At 49.5% G+C, this 22,564-nt stretch overlaps 1 protein-coding gene across 2 annotated transcripts in view; it reads right to left on the bottom strand.

Annotated features, from left to right (window-relative positions):
* Nucleotides 1-12,787: 12,787 nt before the first annotated feature.
* The window catches only part of PCDH19 (protocadherin 19), a 51,851-nt gene continuing 42,074 nt past the window's right edge, over nucleotides 12,788-22,564 (bottom strand). For both annotated transcript variants that reach the window (XM_042876639.1, XM_042876640.1), the window contains exon 5: nucleotides 12,788-17,472. In XM_042876639.1, the coding sequence (XP_042732573.1) occupies nucleotides 16,910-17,472 (563 nt within the window). In that variant the 3' untranslated portion in view covers nucleotides 12,788-16,909. The remainder of the gene's footprint in view (nucleotides 17,473-22,564) is intronic.

Genomic DNA, 22,564 nt, shown 5'->3' with positions numbered 1-22,564 from the left:
CAGCTGCAGATCTGTGCCAGGCAGTGGCAGGACCCTCCAGAAAGCCCTTCGCATCTCACCACCTAACAGATTCTATGAAAGACACATAAGGAGGAAGAAAGAGCCTTAATGGTGCACCGCAGAGCTAATCATCATAGTGAGAAGCCTTTGTGCATTGTGAAGTGCAGGTCAAAGCAGCTCAGCTCGAGTGCAGTCAACAACCCCTTGTTCTGACACAAACAGATGCTCATCACAGAGAGAAAGATGAAAGGAAAAAGCTGGAGAAAATGACATAATCACAGAGTAGCACCTTTGAATATGAGTGTGCTAAGATAAAACTTGCCCCTGCCCTCCATCCACTTACCAGCAGGTCTCTGGAATAGTTATGCCTAGTACATGACAAGAATTTAGTCATTAGCTCCATATTTGCTGGCAGCCAATGCCTGACCTGCTGAATTCATCTGGCTAAGAGGTTTATTTTCCTCTACTTTAGTCCTGACAGTCTCATCTTTCAAAAGGCACACACTTCTCTGTCCTAGAAGAAGCTTAACATGGTCTGTCTGAGGATGTGAGGAGCTCAGAAAGATTTTAAGGCAAATGCCTGAAGTGCACCTCGACTCCTCCAGTTGGGACCCACACGTGGCTACCAACACCAACCATTTAAGACCCATCACACTCTTCAGTGACTATGGGGTGGGCTGTACAGGTGGGCTGTAGCGAACATGGGACTATTCCCGTCCTTGCAGCCTTTCTTATAGCTTTCCTGGAGGTATCTCCAGTGCTCACTTGGCTGCTGTCACCAGAGCTGTGCTGTGTCCCTGCACAAATGCTTGGAGCCTGGCCAGGAGGGCCTTGTCCCTCTCACCAGCTGAATATCAGCCCCAGGTTTCATGCTTCAGGTGCCAGGCAGACCTCGCTACCTCGCTCTATAGCCCCAGTAATTAAGACTGTTTTGACTCTGGATATCCACAGCTCAATCCCCACATATGATTCATCTGAACTCTGGGTGGATAATGAGGAGCTCCCATTGTTCCCTGGCCCCTTTGTGCCCCTGCCTGATGCTCCCAACCACCTGCCTCCCTCCCGGCTTTTGAAGAGGGATTGTCTGCTCAATTTGTTGCTCTCCTTGTCCCAAGCTGCTCACACAACAGTGAGGCACATTTGGACCTCCAAAATCAGCCAACAAAGAGGCAGGAAAGGATGGGCAATATCAGCCGGTGGGCACGCAGCTACGGTGGGCACTGAGCTAAGTTCAGGATGGAAGACAAGTCTCTCCAAAACAGTGCACTGAAATAACAAGCCATCCATTCAAGTCTGCAGACTGTGAATATTGCTAAAGGAATAAATTGCCCCCAGCTACCTTACACCCTCCTGGCCCCAGCCCATTTACTTGTTCATGCCTGCAGGTCACAGGCTCATTCATTGTGTCTCACCTGATGCATCCAGAAATACCAACCCCCCCCCTGCAGGCTAAGATCTCACGGCCAAATTAACTATGTTAATCAGCAGCACACAGTTCTCCCACCAAGCTGGGCACAGGGCTGCTGCTCGCTGCTGTGCTCCTGCCCAGGTGCAGCTGCCTTCACAACATATCCCCTCCCCACTGCAGAATGCCTGTGTAGATGTAGCACTGCTGGAGGAGATAGCTGCTGCTGGGAAGCTTTGCACTACAAGGAGCACTTGCATATACAAAAAGGCTTATAAAAAGCTGTGGTATGAGGAAGCTACTTATTGCTGTAGCTTCAACCAAGTACGACATGTACGGGTTCCACAGTGCAGATCTGGTAAGACCTGACAGTATAAGGTTATTTTTCAACTAGGTTATTTTTTTAGCTCCCTCTGGTGCTTCCTTTACACCGCATGGGAAGTTCACTGCACTATGAGGAGCCCTGGAGCCTGCAGAATGCTTTGAAGAGGAGTGCAAGAGAAGGGCAGGATGCTCAGCAAAGATGAGCACCCACCCAGACACCAGCAGTGGCTATTTCGAGGGCTGCATGCAACTTGTATGGAATGCAGGAAGGGCTGCGGGAGAGACCTGCAATGGCTTGCAGCTCATCCCTGGCCACGGTCAGGGCAGGCACTGATGGCCTTGGTTCCAGGAAAATGGGACCAGAGCTTTTGCAGACACTTCCCACGTGACACATCTGCAGTGGTGGGAATCTGCCTGCGGAAATTCCCCCGTGTCAGCAAGGCTGCACGCAGAGCAGGGCTTCCCCTCAGCCAAGCCCTCCACTGATCACATCCTTATTCTTCCCATTCCCACACTGCGTTCACATCGTTATCCCAGTGCCTCGTTAAGCAGCCAGCATTCGCCAGCGTGCTAACCCCATTCAAACCAGCAAGCTGCTGCACAAAGAAACAAGAGCAGCATCCAACCCCCCCCTTTCAGCATCCACCCAGACGCTTGGCTCTGCCTGATCAAAGCCTCCCAAGGAGCTGCTCACAGCGCGGACGGTGCAGACAGCTTATCTGGGAGGCCCGATGCAACAACCAACACACACGGCTTTAGCCCAGTTTCCTCAGGAAATGAGGCTGGTTGAGTCACAACTATTAGTCACAGTGCCTAATAGATGCAGAGCCCTTTGGCTGATTTCAGAGAAAATTGACAGAAGGGGAGTCCCTGAGGCACCGAGTTCTGGGTGATTTTGCAGCCAGCAGCACCCAGCTGTGGGTGTGGGAACCAGACAGTACCCACTGACATGAGCTAAACTTTGAACCTCTGAGATTCACCTCAAATAGGTGACATTGGGATGGGACACATCCCATGGAGGGGCAGCCAGCAGGAGCAGCCGGATGTCAGCTCGCTCTGCCGCAGCCCAGTTTGCTGATTTATGTTTAAAACACAGACAATTAAATTACATGGGAGCTGATGCCGCTTAATGCATAAAGGCACTGAAATGCCAGGCCTCATCGGGTTGCCATGTAAATCACCATGGTTAACAGGGGAAGTGGGTGCACAAAATAGCATGGGCTGAGCATGCATCTCCCAAAGCCCTGCTGCTGCAGAGCTGGTGTGTTTCATAGGGATGAGCAGGGCTGCGGGGACAGCCATGCGTTTGAGGATTATGCCCCAACTCAAGCAGGCAAAACAGAGGGCAGAGCTGGAGTCCAGCAAGCATCCTGCTAGGAAAACAGCATGAGGCCTGCTGAGCTCCAGCTGGGGTAGGCATGGAGCAGAGGGTGCCATCCCACATCGCCCTGTCTATCCTCAGCTTGCTCCATGGGTGCTGGGGCAGGCAGCTAACAGACTAATTAACCCCTTCTCTCAACTAGTTTTTCCTGTCACGTGTCCCTGAGTGTGGGATGATATGGGGACCAGGGCAGTGACTGTTCTCACAAGGTTCTGGATGCGTGGACTTGGGGGATTTCATAGGAAACATTAGTGCTGTCAGAGGTCACCCGTTCCTGTGAGAGCTGTGCAGCTCCAACGAGCAGCCCTCGCGAGCCAATTAGCAACAAATGTGACAGATCTGGATGCTATTTATTTAGCATTTAGCAAACAAAACCAGATTTCAGCTGTCTACACAGGACGCAAAGGCTGGCAAGGTCCTCCTAGTCTGCCTGCACCAAGCTCACAGGGTGTCCCTGCAGAGGTGCAGATGGTGACGGGCAGGGGTGAAGGACGCACCCCACAGCTACCACCATCACATTCCCAGCCCATTCTCAGGGATACAAGATTATGGAACAGTAAATTGAAGCTAAAGAAAAGGAAACCCTTTTTCCCCCAGAATGCACGGTACAGCTTATTACCACCCAGTGTGGTAGCCAAGGGCATGAGGTGTTTCAAAAGAGGACAGACATATAAACAGGGAGCAGATCTGGCTATCAAGCATCCCCATGCTTCCTGCTGCTGGATAGTGGAAGCTTTGCCTTGGGACAGCTCACGGGGCACGTGTCTTATTTTTCAGAGTTTTCCTTAGCATTTGCTGCTGGCTGGTGTTGAAAGAAGAGCAGAGAGCAGAGGGCTGAGCCTTGAGCTGTGCTGACCCGGCACGGCCATGATTGCATTCTCCTCACACATGGGAAGAGTTCTAAGAAGCAAGCTGAGACTCAACAGTGCCCTGGGAGGAGCCTGCAAGCAAGCTGGCTGCATGCTGCAAGACAGGTGTGCCAATAAGCAGGGATTTAGATGCAGGTATCAGCCTCCACTGGGCACAGGGTTTTTTCTCTAATTAGTAACATGTGCAACAAGTCAGCCAATCCCTTGAAGAGCCCTTGCTCAGCTCTGGCACTGCAGCAGAGCCTGGGGGTGAATTTCCCAGCACGTGTCAGTGCTGGTACTGCTGGGCATCGAGGGCTTAAAGCTGAAACCTGTCTTGGCAAACAGCATGAGCCCCTCGCTGACAGCCCAGGTGGGCACCTCTCCTTGTAGCAGTGGGAAAAGCCTGCTGGAAGTGTGGGTCAGACCGTTCTCCTGCATGTCTAAGGAACAGGAAAATGTGAAATCCCCTTTGCCACCAAAATAAACCCAATGTGCTGCTGCTTTGTCCATATGGCAGCACGTGGTGCAGCTGGATTAATCACTGCCACTCACTGGTGTGGTTCACACACACATCAGCCCAGCAGGAGTAGTACCAAGCTTTGTCATCGCAGAAGTACTTTTCAAATATACATAGAGCAAACCTAACTTCAAAGATCCTGAAAGAGAAACTTCTTTCACATGATATCCCAGGCTCAGCCTCTACAGAGCACAAACAGAAGGGATGAATGATGCTGGAAACAACAAAGAGAAGTAAATTGTCTCCTCTGGATGAACTCAAGCTTAAAATCTAAAAAAGGAACTTGTCTTGCTTTTGTCTCCACTGAAAATCCACCTCCTGCCTGGACAATACACCACTGTTCGGGAGGCCAGAGGCAGAGAGGGAGTTGGGCTGCAGCTCTATTGACAGCCCCAATCACCAGGGAAACAACGCAAACCGAGCATTTGCTTTGATCGGCTCATTCAGATCTCCATCATATTAATGTGATATGTTAATTAATAGTAATAGCTTGCATCTCTGAGGTGCTCATTATTTATCCATCCCAAGACAGCTCTGCCAGCACTCACTCACAGCCCTGAGAAGTGAGGTGAGCAGGGGGCTTGTCTCTCCTTCCCAGGGGATGAAGCAGGGATGTGAGCCCCAGAGACAACAGGGAGTTCACAGGGCTGGGACAGGCTTGGCGTGCCCCGCTCAAACCCCACGAGATGCCCACCTCCTCTGGCTCACACAGACGTGAACACAAATGCTGAGCAGACAAAGCAGGCGGGGTTTGAAACACTCACTGCAAGCTTCTCATCACAGCGTGGTGAGTGTGACACAGCCTCACCCAGAGGGGTCACATTCCCTCCATTCAGCACACTGGGGCAGGGGACATGGGCAGCGCTTCAGAAAGCAGTGGTGAGCTGCAGGAAGGTGGCACAGCACCCAGCAGCCGTGTGTCACTTAAGGAGAGGCATCCCCAGCCATTATATAAATTGCTGATTCTCCATTTAACAAGTTAACATTAATATTTATTGCAGCATGTTCACAATTGTAAAGATCTTCATTTAAAATGTTTTGTGCCTCACACCCTGTCAGCGGGGAAAGCACTATAAGGCAGAAAGCAGGCTTGCAGGCTCTAATGCAAAGTGATGGCTCCAACTTCAGAAGGGAAGCCTATTTCCAGCAGGAACATCTGCTCTCGGCATGGTAACCCGGTACCTCATCGCAAAGGCTGGGAGCAGATGGAACAAGAAAGTTTCTTCTGCTCTTGCTGCAGAGCTGTGGCAAGAGAGGTTCACCACCTCAGCAGATTGCTTGCTGGGCGGTGCAGGCATCCCAGCCTAGATCTCTGCAGTGTCTTATGCTCTCGTTGCAAAGCAAGCAGGGAGGAAAATGTGCTTTAATTGTTTCGTGCAGCAAGAGCAAACCCAATTTAGCTCCTGTGCCAGAAGACACGCTGCTGGTGGTGACGCAGGTTTCCATCTCTCAGAATCGCAGCTCGTCTGCTGCAAAGAGCTTTGCTTGGTCTGAGTCACAGACATTAGGCAGCAGGGAAGTAAGAAGTGCCTGCAAGTCGGGGAAGGCAGGAGAGGAGCCCGGGTGAGCAGAACCGGGCAAGGGGAAGGTGAGAGCGCTGTGAAGCGAAATAAAAATGAAGGTGGAAAAGTGAGAAGAACTTAATGCTAAGATCTGTTAAACCTCCCTCTTGCAAAGCCTTCTGCAGGTACTTAACTTTGCAGACTGTGAGTAATCCAATTAAAGTTGTTAAATCCCGCAGAGGCTTAAATTCAGGGGAATTAATGATAGCGCGCAAAGTTAAGCACACGCTTACTGGGTGGAACAGTGAGAAAAAGACTTTTCTGGAGAGAGAGCTTCATGACTTGGAACTTTTAGAAGTGGAAAAAAAAAACACCATCAAATGTCTCAAGAAATAATCTTTCTCTGGCTTGGAAGAAGCGTTTGATGTGACCTAAAAGTCTCCTCCATCTCTGACTTCTATTAGTCCATGACAAGACTTAAAAGGTCATCTAGTCCACCCCCTTGCTAATGCAGGATTATTCCCAACAGCACACTGCCTGTTACTTTGTCCAGTCCAGTTTTAAATGAAAAGCCTTGCAAAATTTCCTCTTACCAAAGGACCATTATCCCTCCAATTCTAATGTGTTTCTTTTTGTCAATAGTTCTGTCAGTATAATGAAATCCTTACTGTGCTAAATTGCTAAAAAAGATCTAAAAGTCGAATCTTCTTCTAATATGACATGAAAGTGCTAGTATAAAAATAGGATTGTATTAGCGATTCTCCACTGTATTGTATTAACATCCTATTTCACTTAAGAGAGGCAGGACTGAATTATCTGCGGATTCTTCCAGCCACTACTTTTACAAAGCTGTGTATTTGGGGTTCAGAGCTGCATGACTTCCCATTACAGCGATACAATAAAATTTGATGAGGCATGCAAAACACTGGGGCAGGAGTTGAGGGCATGTGCCAAGCTGGGAGCCAGACCCCTTCTGCCTTGCACTCAGGCAGACACAACCTGGTCCTGGAGGCTCCCAGGATGCTTGGCCTGGGATGCATGGGGAAATGCAATATGGATGATCTGTGCCCCTGGGTGATGGGCAGCCCATGGCATTTAGACTCTCCGTGCCCCTGGGTGGTGGATACTCTGCGGTTAAGCCATTGTATGGGAAGGTAGTGCTTCTGTCACAAGTGTCTGCGATCTTGTCCAGGCTATTTCTCCGTTTTATCCCTCTTGTTTTCCATCAGACAAGGGACTAATCGTCCTTTGTTTGTCACAGGGTGTGTCCCTCCTGTCTGTCAAAGCCTTGATTTAGGGCAGATGCGGCACCTGTGCACAAAGGGCAGCACAGCTGGCTCCTTGCAGGCGTCAGGGCCCCAACTGAAAGCGCAAAGCCCACCCCGTGCCTTTCATCCTCCCTTTGTGCCGCTGCATTCCTCCCCCCGCCGCCCCGCTCCTCTTCCCCCGGGGGGACAGAAGGATGGGGGGCACCGAGCAGGTAGAGGCCCCGGGGTACCAAACAGGATGGACCAGTCTGAGAAAAAAGAGATTTAAAAGCTCCTTTGTGGAAGAGCTGTGTGGAGGCTGAATGGGAAGAGGGGCTCCGTTTTTGCCGTTCCCAGCCAGGTGAGAAGCAGGGGCTGCACCACCACAATTCACACGAGTTTAATGCAACTTGCATTATATCGTAGTAGAACCCAGCACTAACACAGTACCTTTTCTATTATTTTTTTTTAATCCTTTTAAAAACCAAGTCGGGATTCTTTGAAGATCCCCGAGCTCCACTGAAGCCATAGCATCACTTTTACCAGGAATCCAGAATAAAAACCAAGCAGTTTCATCTTGTTTCAGCCCTGTTCTCGTCGCCATTCCCAGCATGTTCTGCCGCCGTGCCCTCCCTGGGATTTACAGGGGCTTATTTTCCCAACACATGCTCCCTCGTTGCCATTCTTTTTCTTTCCCTTTTTTCTTTTTCTTTTTTTTTTTTCTTTTTTCTTTTTTTTTTTTTTTTTCCCCCTGCATAGCAGAAAGCTATTGAGCAGAAAGCCAGTGGGAAGCCACAGCTATTGTATCTCAGGTTTAGTTCCTTATCTGCTGAGGGGTCCTTTTGTGATTGTGTGAGGAAGGACGTGCAGACAGAGCCTTTTATCACCAGCACGGCATCTCCAGCATGAAAGGAGAGGCAGCGGGAATGCAGATGTGACGTTGGAGTATAAAAATCCACCATATGGTAAAGATTACTTCAGCTACGGTCTGGTCAAGATGTTGACACTTTGGTTATGAAAAGCAATATGTATCTCTCTCTTGGTGGTTTCTGTTCAAATTAAATGTTTTGTATCAGGCAGAGAACTAATAACGAGCCGGGTTTTCCCTTGACAGAGGAGTAGTAACAAATACGGAGTAATGTGAAAGCTGACTTGAAAATTACTATTCCCAAAGATGCAATAAATGTAGAGATAAGATTTGCTTAGAGGCCTTGAATGAGATAAATGCTAAAGGTGCTGCTGGTGGGAAGAGAATCCAAGGGGAACAGGCAAAAGCAGAAAAGTAGCACTTTGAAGACACAGGTTGACCTGCCAACATTGCTGCTAACAGAACGCCAGCGGGCACCGCTCTGTCCCCAGCAAACATCCCACCACGCCGATCTGTTGCTGCCACATGGCCCGAGCCTTTGCCTCACAAAAACCAGCCTCCAACCAATTACATTCCAGAGGCACAGCCTAAAATAAACTTTGTGCATGAAATATTTAAAGCCCCCAAGCTTCTCCCGGAGGCTGAGCCCTGCAGCAGGCTCCCCACCGCCCCGCTCCCGCATGGCACCGGGGCTGCACGCACCCCGCGCTGCTTAATGCAAGTTAACAGCGGTCGCAATGACTTATTTAAGAGCAGATCAAGAAACATCTCGGATCTCTTCGGAGACTTCAAAAGCAGCTGAATGCTACCGGTAGCCTCCGATAAAGACACAGTTTTGCTGTGCTGCCTACCTCCAGGGACCAGGTGGAGGGATGGTGAGGATGGATGGAGCCCGCTGCCCTCCAACCCATCAGCAGCCACAAACACAACAGAGATGAGCAAGATGAGCCTTGGGGAGGTCGCCCATAGCTGTACCAAAGACCTTCAGCTGGGATTGAGAGCAGATGTCTGCCCTGCCTCAGTGCCAAACACAGCCAGGAGGGCCGAGGCTGGGATGTCCTCCATCAACAGGTGACATCCCCACTGGGAGCCAAAGCTCCATGGCCGAAATCTCCACCCCGGGCTGTTGTTGATAGGAGATTTGATATTGATTCACTGAGGCCCAGATTTCATCCTGTGATTTAAATCTAACTCCTCCAAAGAGAATAAGATCAATTTTACAGAGAATCAAATAGATAAAGAACAGCCTTTGAGCCTCTGCAGAACAGGCAGAGAGGAGACTTTAAAAAAAAAAAAAAAAAGATTCTTTCCTTATCTGGAAAGTGCAAAAAAAAAAAAAAAGAAAAAGGAGAGAAAGAAACCTGGAGAATGTTGTTTGCTCATTTTTTCCTTTTCCAGTCAAAACAACTCCGCCTCTGTCTGCTCTCTGCATGGGCACCAAGGGAGCAGAGCAGCAGAGGGCTTCTCTGCGTTGCTCAGAGCGATGCCAGGGGATCCCTCTGCCACCTTTTGCCCCAGCCCCCACACGGGGCAGTCTCCATGCAGACAGGTAGCCCTCAGCGCTGCACTCATAGAGCAATGTTACTGTGTTTGCACAGCCTGGCACAGGTGGAAGCTGGAGTAATGCACTGCCATTACAGCACCAGTGGGTGTGGTGGGAGAGCAGCCGTGGCAGGGAAAGGCAGGGGTTTGGGATGGAAAGGGGGAATCATGGCACTGTGCTTCTCTCGCTGCCCCAGGCACCTTCACTCACCCTGTTGAGCCCTGCTCGCATTCAGTAGTCTAAAGACTATGAGGACTGCTCTGAAAGTAACGCCTCTTATTTTATTACATTGGCATACAACATCAGAGGTGGTTGTTCATGGTATGGCTGTAAAGGTTGAACCTTCCCAACAATACCTCATTCCATTCCATTGCCATGTGACAGATGGCAGCAGAGGGACAGTCTGACAAAGCGGGGTCAGACATGGAAGTGTGAATGAAGCAAAGGTGTGAAACTGAATTCTTCCATGCAAAAGAAATGGTGCCCACTGACATTCAATGCTTGCTGCATGTTTATGGAGACCAAACAGTGGGATGTCAGCAAGTGCAGCAAGTGAAATTTGGACTTCCTGGGCAACATCTTCCTAGCAACAAAACCATCATAGCAGCTGTGAAAGAAACAATCGCCTCTGCTGGTGCAGATTTTTATGAGTGCAGCATTCAGGCTCTCGTTCATTGCTGATGAAAACATATAGCTCATGGTGGTGACTATGTTGAAAAGCAGCGTTTTGTAACTGAGAATTTGCTCTATCAAGTAGTGTCATTGTGCCCTTCAGATCTGTTGTAGCTTCCATGACAATAGATAGGAGGTATTACTTTTGGAGCAACCTACTTATTTTTCTTGGGAAAAAACTCTAAGCTCAGTTCATGATGGGGTGAATATTGTTCACCACTCTTCTCCATTTACTTTTTTATTCAGGATTGTCCACAACACTGCAGCACAGCCACGTGCACACAGCTTCCCAATGATGCTGCCCACAGCCTGCCAGCTCTGTGATGTGTGCCCTAACGCACAGCACTTGTTTCCAAAGAGCCTCCTTTCCTGCTCCAGCTCTTCCCCACCACCTGTGAGAGGGCAGGGAGCTGCTGACAGGTGAGCTCCATAATTGTGCACCTGCTGATGTTTGTTCTCCAGCGGCTCTTAAGGGACCAACAGGTTGCATCATCTTCAAAGGACAAGAAAACAAAACAAAACAAAAAAGAAACAGATGCAAGTTAAACAAGTGGATGGGTCCCTGGGGCTGACAGCAAAAGTTATACTACAGTTTCAGCCCAGGGTGAGCAGCAGCATCACCCTGCCTGCACAGGGCTGGGATCCAGCCCATGGAGCTGCAAGGATAGGAGGTGACCAAGGAGGGACAGCCAGCTCCCCATCCACATCCTGCTGCAGTGGGCACAGCTGCCCGCACTTCCTTTCCTGCAATGCCCTGTGTTTGTAGAGCCACGCTTCAAACAAATACATATATTCTTGCTCTGTGCTTTCAGAGCTTTGATCCCTCCAATTTATTTGTTCTTGTCTTTGTGGGCTTAATAGTCAAAGTGTATGATAATTCATTGCTTGTTAATCCAATTTGGCTCTCTTTAGATATTCCAGTTGAACATCAAATATAAAATAATGTCTAGAAGAAACAGAAATGAGATCTGTGTCTGTGAACCGGCTCTGAACCTCAGCCACGAGGGCCGCCAGCTCTGCACACTGATTTATTCCCTCTCCCATCTCACCGTCCCTGTGACCAAATCCCTGCAGCTCTGCTCCTCCACTGCAGGGTGCACAGCACCCACAGAGGACACATTCCCCCAGACCAGCACCACTGTTAAGAAAAATCTCTTTGTTTCCTCCTCTGCAGAGGGCTCTAAATCACCCCCTCCCTCCCACTGTCTACCTCAGCCCTTTCCTGGCACTGTTATTTATACAAACTCGGGCACAGGCGCTGTCGGCTGCTGTATCAGCAGAAGAGATGCTGCAGGTCTCAGAGGTGTGCCAGTGGGGACAGAGGAGAGGGACAGCTGGCCGGGGAGCACGGTGGGGACACGTCGCTGTGTTGACATCTCAGAGCCCCCAGCACGCCGCAAGCAGCAGCATGGCAGCTGGTACAGCGAGCTGCCCTCCATCAGGGGCTGATTAAATCACAGCCGCACCCGGTGCCCACAGGGCCCTGCAGGTTGTGCCAGCGAGCAGGGAGTGCTCTGAGGGAGCATCCCCAGCCTTTGTCACTGCTCAAGGGCAGCTCCCCTGCGCTGTGCAGGAGAGGAGCGTCGGCTCCTGTATCCAAAGTAAGCCCAGCCGCAGGGATACTACGGTGCTACATCACATTGCAGGAGCCTTCCTCCACCTCATGGAACAGCCTGGAGAGAGCAGGGTTTGAACCCACAGACACCCCCTGCACAGCCTGCTTTTGTCAGCTTACCACCTCCTCTCTCCCACCTGCCAGGCGGCTCATTGACGAGGTGCAGCCAGCGCCAGGTGCTGCGGGCAGGCTTTGGTGGCTGCAGCTGTGCGAGCTGTAAGCTCCCTATGTCTTCCAAAACAAAACTGAGCAGACACATCCGCCCTTAACCTATTTGTTATGGTGTGGTTGAACACATTCCAGGTTCCCACCTGTGCACAGAGCAGCCCCACTGACAAAGAGGGCTCTTCCTCCCATCCCACTGCAACCTCTGTGTCTCCTTGGCAGAGCCTTTAAGTGAGCAGAAGAGGACACTCACCCCAGTTACCCGCAGAGCGCTGCGATGCTCCTGGAAGAGCTCTATTAATAGGCCATTAATTCAGAGCAAGCGGATGCTCCTCACCATCTCCCCAGGGCCTCCAAAGTGCCCTCCTGAAAATCCAGGGAAATAAGCTCTTCCTCTCCTTGGTGTCTCAATGGAAAAAAAAAAAGTGTGGGCTGTCGGTCGTTTTCCTATCAATTCATGACCCTGAGTGCTCTGCCACAACTGGAGTTGCGTGGGGCTCAGGGCCTGCCTGCCTCAGGGGACAACACCTCTTGGGGGCCAGGACAGCCCATGGACACCAACGGCAAACAGAACTGGGAGAGGTGCGTGGGGATGGGGCTGTGGTGGCACCACTGAGACCTTATGGGTGTCTGAGCTCCTCCTGGCTTCTGCAAACCCAGCACCTTCAGCCCATCAAAGCAAACCCACTTAGGCATGTTTGTAACCAAACACTTACTTTCCATTTTATTCAATAATTGCTTTAATACTAAAATGCATTAGATGCTCAAAGCAGAGAAAAGAAAGTCACATTTAGGTGGAAAACAAAGTTCTCATCGGATGAAAAAAACCCATGTGGCAGGTACACCATTTTGAAACAGAATCGTAATAATTTAATAAAGCTGCTTTATCATCTTCATAAAATAGACAGAATGGTGAATTTTTTTTTTCTTTTCCATTTTGTTCTTTACAATGATTCAATCACTGTGAAAATGTACATAACATACATATCAGCATATACAACAAATTATTCTTCGTATCGTCAGCAACGGAGACACCACGACGAGACGCACCGCACTGAGTCCCACCGCCGCGCGGTGCCGTGCTGCTCCTCCTGCTGCGGGACGCGCCGCCTGCAGCTCATACCTGTCACCTTGGAATAGTGCAAGGAGGCGATGCTTGCTGAAAAGCAGTCTGCATTACGTCAGCTCTTTGTGTTTAAAGATTATATCCCAGCGTAGATCAGCTGAACATCAGCTGATGGCGATTGAGGATCCATCCCAGCAGTGCTTGCAGTGGAGGCGGCTGGGATTCTCCCCAAGGTAACCACAGCTCCCGGATGGGGTAAAGGATCACCTATAGCTGCAAAAGCAGCAGTAGCAACAGGATCATCCATGCTCCCCAACGACAGACAAATGTGTTTCCGTTCATAATTACTTTTTTTTTCCCATGAATAATTTCAACATGTTCATCAGACAGTGTGTTCTTTACAAAAGGAACTTGTTTCCTATTTGGAAAAAAAAGAAAAAACAAAAAAACCAAAACCAACATACAAAAACAAAACAAAAAAAAGCAGAAGGGAATTCACTTTTGCGTGTGGTGTGATCCACAGGCCACCTCCAGCTTCACAACAGTGCACCAAGCACTCAGCTATGGTTTTCTCAGCCACCAAAGGCCCCTGTCCCCGCTGCCCATCCACACGGCCGCGCGCCCTTGTGGTGAAGGGACATTCAAGCTGGCAGAGGGTGGCACACAGGGACATCGCACGGGCTGCTCCAGACCAGGTCCTCGTCATGCTCGGTACAGAATCAGGCACAGCAGCTGCTGCCCTGTTTCTCCAGGGGAGCAGAGCAAGGCTGCCTGAAGGAAACCAACAAATCCAAGTTTGCTTTCCTAAACCAAATCTGAGGACAGGTTTAAATTACTAAAGAAGCATTAATTGGGTCTGGAGCCCCTCTCCCCCCCAAAAAAAAATCACCCACCCTGAAGCCTTCATGTTTTTGCATGACCAGTTTTGATGCAGCTATTACAAAACTAAGATATGCTGTGATTTGCCCAGGAGCCCTGAACTCATCTCAAATGACAGGGAGGGATGGTGACAGAAGTGCCCAAATCCAATGAAGGGAGGGGAGGTGGAGTGGAGGCCCTCATCCCACACAGCAAGGACATGGCAGGGAAGGGCCCCTCGCTCAGCATCCTCAGCTGTGACACGGGTCAGCCCAGGCAAAACTGTTGTTTAAACGATTTTCTTGGAGGCATAAGGGCTTACTGACCTCTTGAATGCCCCCTTTTAATACAGAATTATTTCGCATCCCTTCTCGGCTGTGCTTTTATTCAGAGTGGCAAGGAATGTTTCCTCTGGGTAAATTAGAGAAATGTTTCTGGGTTGTTTTTTTTTCCCTTTCTTCCTTTTCAGTTAGCATCTATTTTTCATCCAAAATCACCAGGCTGGTGGTGGCAGCTCCGCAGGCAGAGGGCAAGGCTCAGCACAAATTAACAGCCAGCACTTTTCAGGTGCTGGAGGCGGGTGGTGGGGGTTATGGATGCCTGGGGCAAAGGGGTCATGCTCTCATCCCTGTGGCTGTGATGGGGCCGAGGGCACCGGTCCCATCCTGCTCCCAGATGGAGGTTGCGAGGTCTGTCCGTGATGGGGGGACGATGTCCAAAGGCATGGGATGGTTTCTGCAGAGGGGACAGATGTGTATCGAGCAGGCGCTTTCGCTCAGCAAAATAATACATGGATTTTCCTCAAAGAAAGCCCAGCAGAGCTGACAAAAACAGGTAATGTCAGAATAAACCCAGCTTAACGTTTACAGAAAACCCAGTTGCTTTAACAGCCCCAAGCCAGCCCGTTTCTTCTGTTGCTTGTTTTATAAAGATACGCACATTTGGAAAGAAACAAAAACAAATGACAGCAGTACAGTACGCAGGCAGGAAACAACGCAGGAACAGAAATAACATATCCCTTAACCATAGGCTCAAACTCCAGAAGAGAGAGAAAAATCCCTGGTTCACGTTTAGGAGGGGTACATGACATTACATTAATGCACAGGATTTGATCTGAATGAGGTAGTAATAACACCAGAGGGAAGCATCACAAATTTTGTTAGAGGACCTTTGTTGGTTGGTTCCTTCCCAACACCTGGCCCTAGCAAGTGGCATGGGGAATACACTGACTGCCGACCTGTCTCAGAATGGCTACAACTTCAGGCAGTGTCAGTTTACCCTGAAGAAATAAATTACTCGAGCTTATTTTATGTTGAGGACAATAATGACTGGAGCTTGTTTTCCTGTTGACGTTTTTAATTTAAATAAATCAAAGTAACAAATATTTTATCATGAAATGTATGCCTAGAAAGACTATTTCTCTAGAAACTGCTAATTTCAACTTGCTGGTACAGCAAACATTGGCAAGAGCTATATATTTTCCCTCCCAAAATCAATTTTAAATTCTATGAAACATTATTTAGGGTAGGAAAATCTGACAAGTGAAGGGTTAATAAAAATGCTACACTAACTGAAATCCTCCTACCGTACTCATACCTCACTGAGGAATTATCACTGAAAGAGAGCAGAGAGCTGTGAAACTCTTTCCGTCTCTCCCCCCTACAAAATGGCTATTAAAGTAGCTCAATCTTTAAATCAATTTTATATGAGTAAATTTGTACCCACACAAAAAAAAGTCCCTAATTATGAGAAAAAATAATGAATCGCTTTAATTTTTTCTCCATTAAGAAGGCACATTAATTGAATTAGTAGTGTTGTTACATATCACCTGTCTGCCCCTAAATTAACATCGCTGTTGCTCACTCCATGCTTATTCATGATGCAGGGATAAAAAGAAATCGGAACAGTCTAAAATCCATGCCATGATGACATACATACACACACACACTTAGCATAATCATGACTGGGAAACGCTGACTGGGAAGTGTGTGTCTAATTGAGAAGGTAATTTAGATCTCCTAAATAATTCCGTCACTTTGACTTGGAAATGACTCGAGACAGGGCATGTCTAAATCCAGGAGCTGAAAACAAGAAAGAAACTTCTGGAAAAAAAAAACACCTTTCCATGCATTGCCTTGAAGTTACGCTAAGGAAGTGGATAAAGGGAAAAACTTCAGCACAGTGCATATGGCGGTTGCAATTCAGGCAAAATTTTCCCCAAGATGCCTTCTTACAACGTCCTGCCCTGAGAGCAGGTGGAGGCTGCAGATGGTGGGGACTGGAAATAGCACTTGTCCCACTCGGTCTGAAACTCCCCAAGGGTTTGGTGAGATGGTGGTGATTGTTTGTTTTAAACTTGAAAGCCTTTTGCCATCACTAGACGGACAGTAATTTGCGATATCAAATACAATAGTAGTACAGATAAGCATGTGACAGCAAAAGGATTCATAAACGCAGGGGTGTCCACAGCAAAATAGCAACATCTTCAGACAGAAACAACCTTGCGTGGGGCGAATATTAAAACTCATTCAGATGTAATTTGAAAGTCGTGCACAAGAAATGGCCATTGCTTTGCCTGCAAAAAAGGCTCTGTAGAGGGAATTTGGAATTCGATTCTTGAGCATTACAGAGATTTACGTTGGCGTTGAGGTACAAAAATATATAAATCCAAGAGACGCGACGCTTGGCTCTGCCGCTGCCTCTTGGCAAAAGGAAAACGCGCTATTTGCCCACAGAACACCCCTGCCGCCTGCTGAAACAAGTGGGATTGTCACATTAACAACAGCTTCATTTATAAACAATACATTTAGGGAAAGCTTTTAAATACAGCGATCTGTGAACCATTGGTAAGCGATAAAAATGACCCGCTGGACCCCTTGGGCGGCCGGGCGCTGCTCAGAGGACGATGTCCCTCAGTCTCCTGCCTGCCGGCGAGTCCTTCTCCCTGCGGTCCTGCAGCAGCGGGTTGCCCTCCTGCAGGCTGCCCTCGCTGTCCGCCCCCCTGGGCTCGGCCTCCGCAGGCCGTGCAGGGCCAGTGTTCGCCGGGGGCCGGCCGGCGGGGCAGGGCAGGCCGCCGTAGGCCGCGGGGCCCTTCAGGTGCAGGGGCGAGGTGACAGGGCTGGCGGCCTCGCAGCCATTGCCCGCCTCGCGCACGTTGCCGCTCACCTTGGGGCTGCCGGCGGCCGGCTCCACCGTTCTTTTGCCTTTGGGGTTGGCGGGCCGTTCTTCGGCCGGCGGCTCGCCGCCCTCCTTGCCGAAAGTGGCGAAGGTCCTTTTGGCACTACAGTCTGCATAAGGCTCCGCGTCCACCGCCGTCGCTTCTATGGAGAGGGCGATGACATTCCTGCCGTGCTCGGGGGACTTGGCGCGGCTGGGGACGGCGCTGCGGGGCATCCAGCACCGGTCCGAGTGGCCCAGGATGCGGCATTCTTCCCTGCAATGAAATCCTTCGCTCTGATCTGCATGGAGAAAACACAAGGCCGTGTGAAGAGGGCGAGCGCTGCCCAAATCCTCCTGCCCTAACACTGCAGCAAACGGCCGTCAGCTTTACAGCAGCACAGGGAAAGGAGATTTTTACAGCCATTTCTCCACTGCTCTAAAGACCAGAGTTCAATTTCCAACTGGCTGTGTGTCATCTTTAGTGGCTGGCGAGTCTGCTCGTGGCAGGGGGGTTGGAACAAGATGATCTCTAAGGTCCCCTCCAACCTGAGCCGTCCTATGATCTGCTGCTGCTGCCAGACCTGAGACGTGGGGGAAACGAGTTACAGCAGCAGACAAATGAGGACAGGGTTGTGCCACGTGTTGGGCTGCATGCCGTCAGCAGGTCCTGCTTTCAGCAGCCTGTGCTAAGGGCCACCATGCTCTGAGCACTGTCTGTCGAGACACTTAAGGTTGGCCTGGAGGGGGAAGCGAGCAGAGGGAACAGAGTGCTTTCTTTCTCCTGTGTTTGTATGTGTCAACTTTTTGCTCAACTCCGCTGGCCTCCCACACAACACAGCCTTTATAAATCTCCAAGGCTGCCCACTCCACTGAAGATTAAATATGTCATTCCGGCACTGGGTCTTTATTCATATGAGAGTAATAAAGATCTGTTCTCTCAACTTTGGGCTGTCCCAACCCTACTTTACAGGGCTGAAATATGGAACAGTATTTCACACTTTCCAAGGACCTCTCCTGTCCCACTCTGAGTGCAGCCACATGTGGCTCTCAGCAGCAGGAGGTGCCCCGCGGTGCCCCACTGCTGTCCCCAAAGCAACGTCCCATCCCCGCCGCCCTGGGAGGTGCTGTCCCCACTGCAGGTGGATAAATCGAGACCTAGAGAAGCAGACGGGCTCAACCAAGTGCAACACTGGAAATCAAATCCAGGAGTCTCGACTTCCCGAGCCTTTGCTGAGCACCAGACCGTGCATGCCACCAAACATCGTGGACTCCTGGCTGCTTTTCAATCTCGGCTTACGACTCCAGCTTCCTTTCATTCGATAAGAACTTGTAATTGCAGATAGCCCTCATTTCACAGGCAAAGATGCAGCTCCTTCCTGCTATAATCTATATACCCGTAAAGCAGCAAAGCAGTGTTGAAGAATTAATGCTATTAACAACACGAGAATGCACCCAGTCGGTGTCGGTGTGATAGATCAAGCCCTCCGAAGGTGCAGACTCAGCCTTGGTCTGCTTCCTGTCTGTCTGAAACAGTTCATTTTGATGCTTTGTACATCTGTGTGCATAACCTCAGCTCCTCAGACACATTGGTATTTCCACCACATTCTAGCACTAGGGCAGCTGATAAAAATTCTCAGCACATAACACAATGCACCAAAATATGAGCAGCTTAACACTTACAGAGAATAAACGAGTAAAAGGCAGACTTCAAAAAAAGGGATTTTTTTTTTTTTAAAGGAGAAGAAGCCAATTAATTGGAAAGCTGTGAGTAAAACATTAGCTCTTTCTCACCATCAGAGCAGCTACCCGGTGGTGCGAGGCGCGGCGCGAGGTGGCTGTGTAGGAGGTCTGGGTTTCGGCAGCCTCCTTTAGAGCAGCTTTAGAGAAAGGTGCTCTGAGCCTTACATGCAGAACAACCTGCACTAAGATCTGAAAGCCGATGCTCTTACAGTTTGATTCTGTTGCTTTCAAGTACTTGAGCAAAATAAAAAAGGAGAAAAATTGCCCAGAAAATGTTGCTGTCTGCCTATTTATCCACAGCTTAACTTCAAAAGGGTGCTAGAGGCACACAAAGTTGTGTAGTCTGGCTGAAGACTTGGTAGTGGCTGGAGGGGGTACAGAAATATCTTGGATTCTCATCCCAGGGAGATGTGATTTACTGTGCTGTGTGACCTTGGGTGCAATGTTGCAGCACACACCGTGTCAGCCCCTCTGCTACTATAAAGCATCGGACTGGGGTGCACTGGGGCTGTCTGCTCCAGCACAGGACCACATGGGGGTGAGCCCCCTACATCACCACAGCAAAGGCAAAGCTCACCCCGGTTTGCCCTGAGCTACTTAATGCAAGCTGCTATACAGTACAGTTAAAAACAAAGCAAGGGCTTCACCTTGTTTCCCTGGAGTGGCACAGTGGTGACGGGTTGATGGTTGGACTGGACAGTCTTAGTGGTTTATTCCAACCTTAACAATTCTATGATTACTGTAGTTCAAGTAGATTTTCCTCAAATGCAACAAAAGGACCTGAGCTTTAGGAGCGGTTTTACTAAAGCCTGCTGGTGCCTATCTGCTTGGACACCAGATGCCTGTCTGCAAACGACAGCTCGAGTGCAGGCAGGAGAAGGGATGAAAAGCATTGCATTGGGTTGCACCATTTCAACCTTTAATTTCAGAGTGGGAATGCAAACAACTATGAAAGATGGCAGGCTGGCAGGTGGAGGGACACAAGTCACCATCCATCCACAGACCTGAAAACAACAAGTAGCTCCACATTCAGTCTCCCTGCTCCTGTCCCCACCATGTCTCAGCTCTCTTCTGTTGAGACCAAATCCAGGAGCCAGAAGTTGTCCTGCTCCCAGGGACAGCACAAGTGTGAGCCCTCAACCGGCAGCAGACCCCAGGCACTAGCGCAGGGCACTGAGCAGCAGCTCCTTCTCTTTGGCAGAATGAGGATCTTCACCCAATCACCCTATTTCCTTGCTAACCACATAGATCATGTAAAACACCATTTTAATGCCAAAAGCATGCCCTGTTGATACATATAAGCACCGCACGGCTCCCTTGCTATCACAGTTCAGGGGCAGCTGAACTGCAGCATCCATCTCCAGCCAAGCACCGGAGAACAAGAGCTGCTGCCCCAGGCACGGCAGGCACAAAGCCTCCAGGCACGGCTCCTCGCTGCCCTTTGCAGCCAGGTCTGACTCACCCAGCCACAACGGCACCCAGGACAGCCATTCACATTCACGGATTCTTTATTGCACTATTCTGTCTTTTTCTTCTTTAACAATCGGAAATAGGATGACAGGAAATTCTTTTACAGCTCTAGACCTGCCCTAGTCAATAGGACTGTTATTGTCGGCACTAAAAAATGTTCTTAATGCAAGGAGCAAAGCCCAGGTACCAACCCCCACATCACATACCACATGATGAATGGCAGGCAGCCAGACCTGGCAGCTTCCCACATCCGCCAGACACAGGGGTGGCACAGGGCTGAGCAATATTGCCTGCAGGACCCAGGAGGAGCAAAAAAGGGGCAGCTCAGGTCTCGGGCACTGTTTGCTTGAGGGTGTTCTGAGCAGGACTGGGCTTTCTAAGCAGCTGAGCACACCACAGACACGCTGGGAGGACAGTCGGATACCTGCACTGTGCACGGGCTATTGGGGGAGATGTTGAACACCATGCCCAATTGACATCGGTGTGTTTATGGGAGCTGCAGGTCCCCCAGCGGCAGGGCAGGGCAGTGCCCACCTCTCAGCACCTCCTGCCTTCATCCAGCACAAACCCACAAGCTCAAGTCACAGCAGCTCAGGGCATGGTGCTTTTAAACTGATTCCCCAGGTGCAAAACAGCCCAGCAGACGCCTTTCCAGAAGATGCGCAGTGATCCTTGGCAGAAGAAAATGTGTCACTGCTAAACATAAGCTCTCGCACAGCAAATATGAAATAAAATAAAACCAACAGCCACCTCTGGAATTAATATGCTCCTTGACAAGTACAGCAAAACCCATGTTGAGCTCCGGATTTCAAACCTCCTCAGCCCGTACCTCGGGGGAGCAGCAGAGATGGAACGATGTGCTGCGGGCAGCCCAGTGCTGCAGGTGGGTCAGAGCTGGGCAGGGGCTGCAGAAGGAGCAGAGGCAGTGCCGACCCCCATGGCTCATCTCCGTACAGCCCAGAGGACACGGGGACAGAGGGACAGTGCTGTGCATGGAGCGGCACAGCCTCCAGCTCCTCCCAGCACGGGGCCCTCTGCAGTTCAAAGGAAGGGTTAATGGACATCCTGCACCTGCAAGTGCTTTCAGTCTCCTATTCAAAGTCTCCAGTACCTGAACTCGGTTCTGCGGCAGCGCAACATGAAACCGGTTTGAAAGGAGCCCATTCAACTCTCAGAGCAATTGAATTATCTGCAGAGGAATCTCAGTGCTGGCCAAAGAGACAAAGTTAAATCGCACCGAGGTGCAAGTGCCTGGGAATGTAATATTCCTGATAAATGGCCAGATGACATGTGCTGTTATACAATCTAAGGTGCAATTTGGGCGATGACAATAGTCCCTGGAGTTTCCATTTTCAAACAGACGCTCAGTTCAATCCAATCCATGTCAGAGCAGGTTTGCAGGGGTGAGTAAGTGGAGCTCATTTGTACTATTACATGGAGAGCAAGGAAAAGGAGTGGAGGAGACGCTTGAAAATGAAAAGTAAGAAAGAATGGATGGCAGAAGCAGCACCTGCATGCGCTGTGCTGGGCCCAAAACCCAAAATTGGGTGTGAGGAGATGGGAGCAGTGTCCCTGGGCTGCCCTGGCCGTGACCAACAGCACCCTGCCATGGATGCACAGCTTTATCTTTGTGTTGTGGTGCGTCTCCAGCAGCCGTATGGTTGTACTGTAATCACGGTGACACTGCTCCTGGGTACAGCAAACAGCACGATCATTAAAAAATTCATTTCAAAATCTTCCTGGAAGCTAATAAATTTTACAGCAGTTTCAATCTTTTCTCATTGCAACAAAGAAAAGCTTAGTTCCAGACAAATTAAAAGTAAATTGATTGCCTTAGGGGAATCTATTCAAATATCACTTTTCCATGTTAGAAATCTCTTCCTGAAACAAGACGAGAAGAGCCAAGGAGAGTGAGCATGGGAACTCTGTGGAGAAGCAAATCATTAAATCTCAGTGCACAAAACTAGGGGAGAAAAAAAAAAAAAAAAACAACTTAAAATAAAATGCAAATGTCTCACTGGGGTGCAGGCCTAACATTTGTGACGGAATTTATGAATAATAAATATGAATAAATAGTAAACATGAAGGGATCAAACATTGCTGCTGATGTTTACTCATGGTTAGCCATCTTTCACGGACAATGCGCAACTGCATTATTTAACACCCATCACCCAGTTACTT

The sequence above is a fragment of the Lagopus leucura genome, unplaced genomic scaffold (genome assembly GCF_019238085.1).
Source record: "Lagopus leucura isolate 7727_CA_CO unplaced genomic scaffold, USGS_WTPT01 Super-Scaffold_100016, whole genome shotgun sequence".
NCBI classification, from domain to species: Eukaryota; Metazoa; Chordata; class Aves; order Galliformes; family Phasianidae; genus Lagopus; species Lagopus leucura.
Note: the sequence above shows the minus strand (reverse complement) of the source record. Positions and strands in the feature narration are given on the sequence as shown.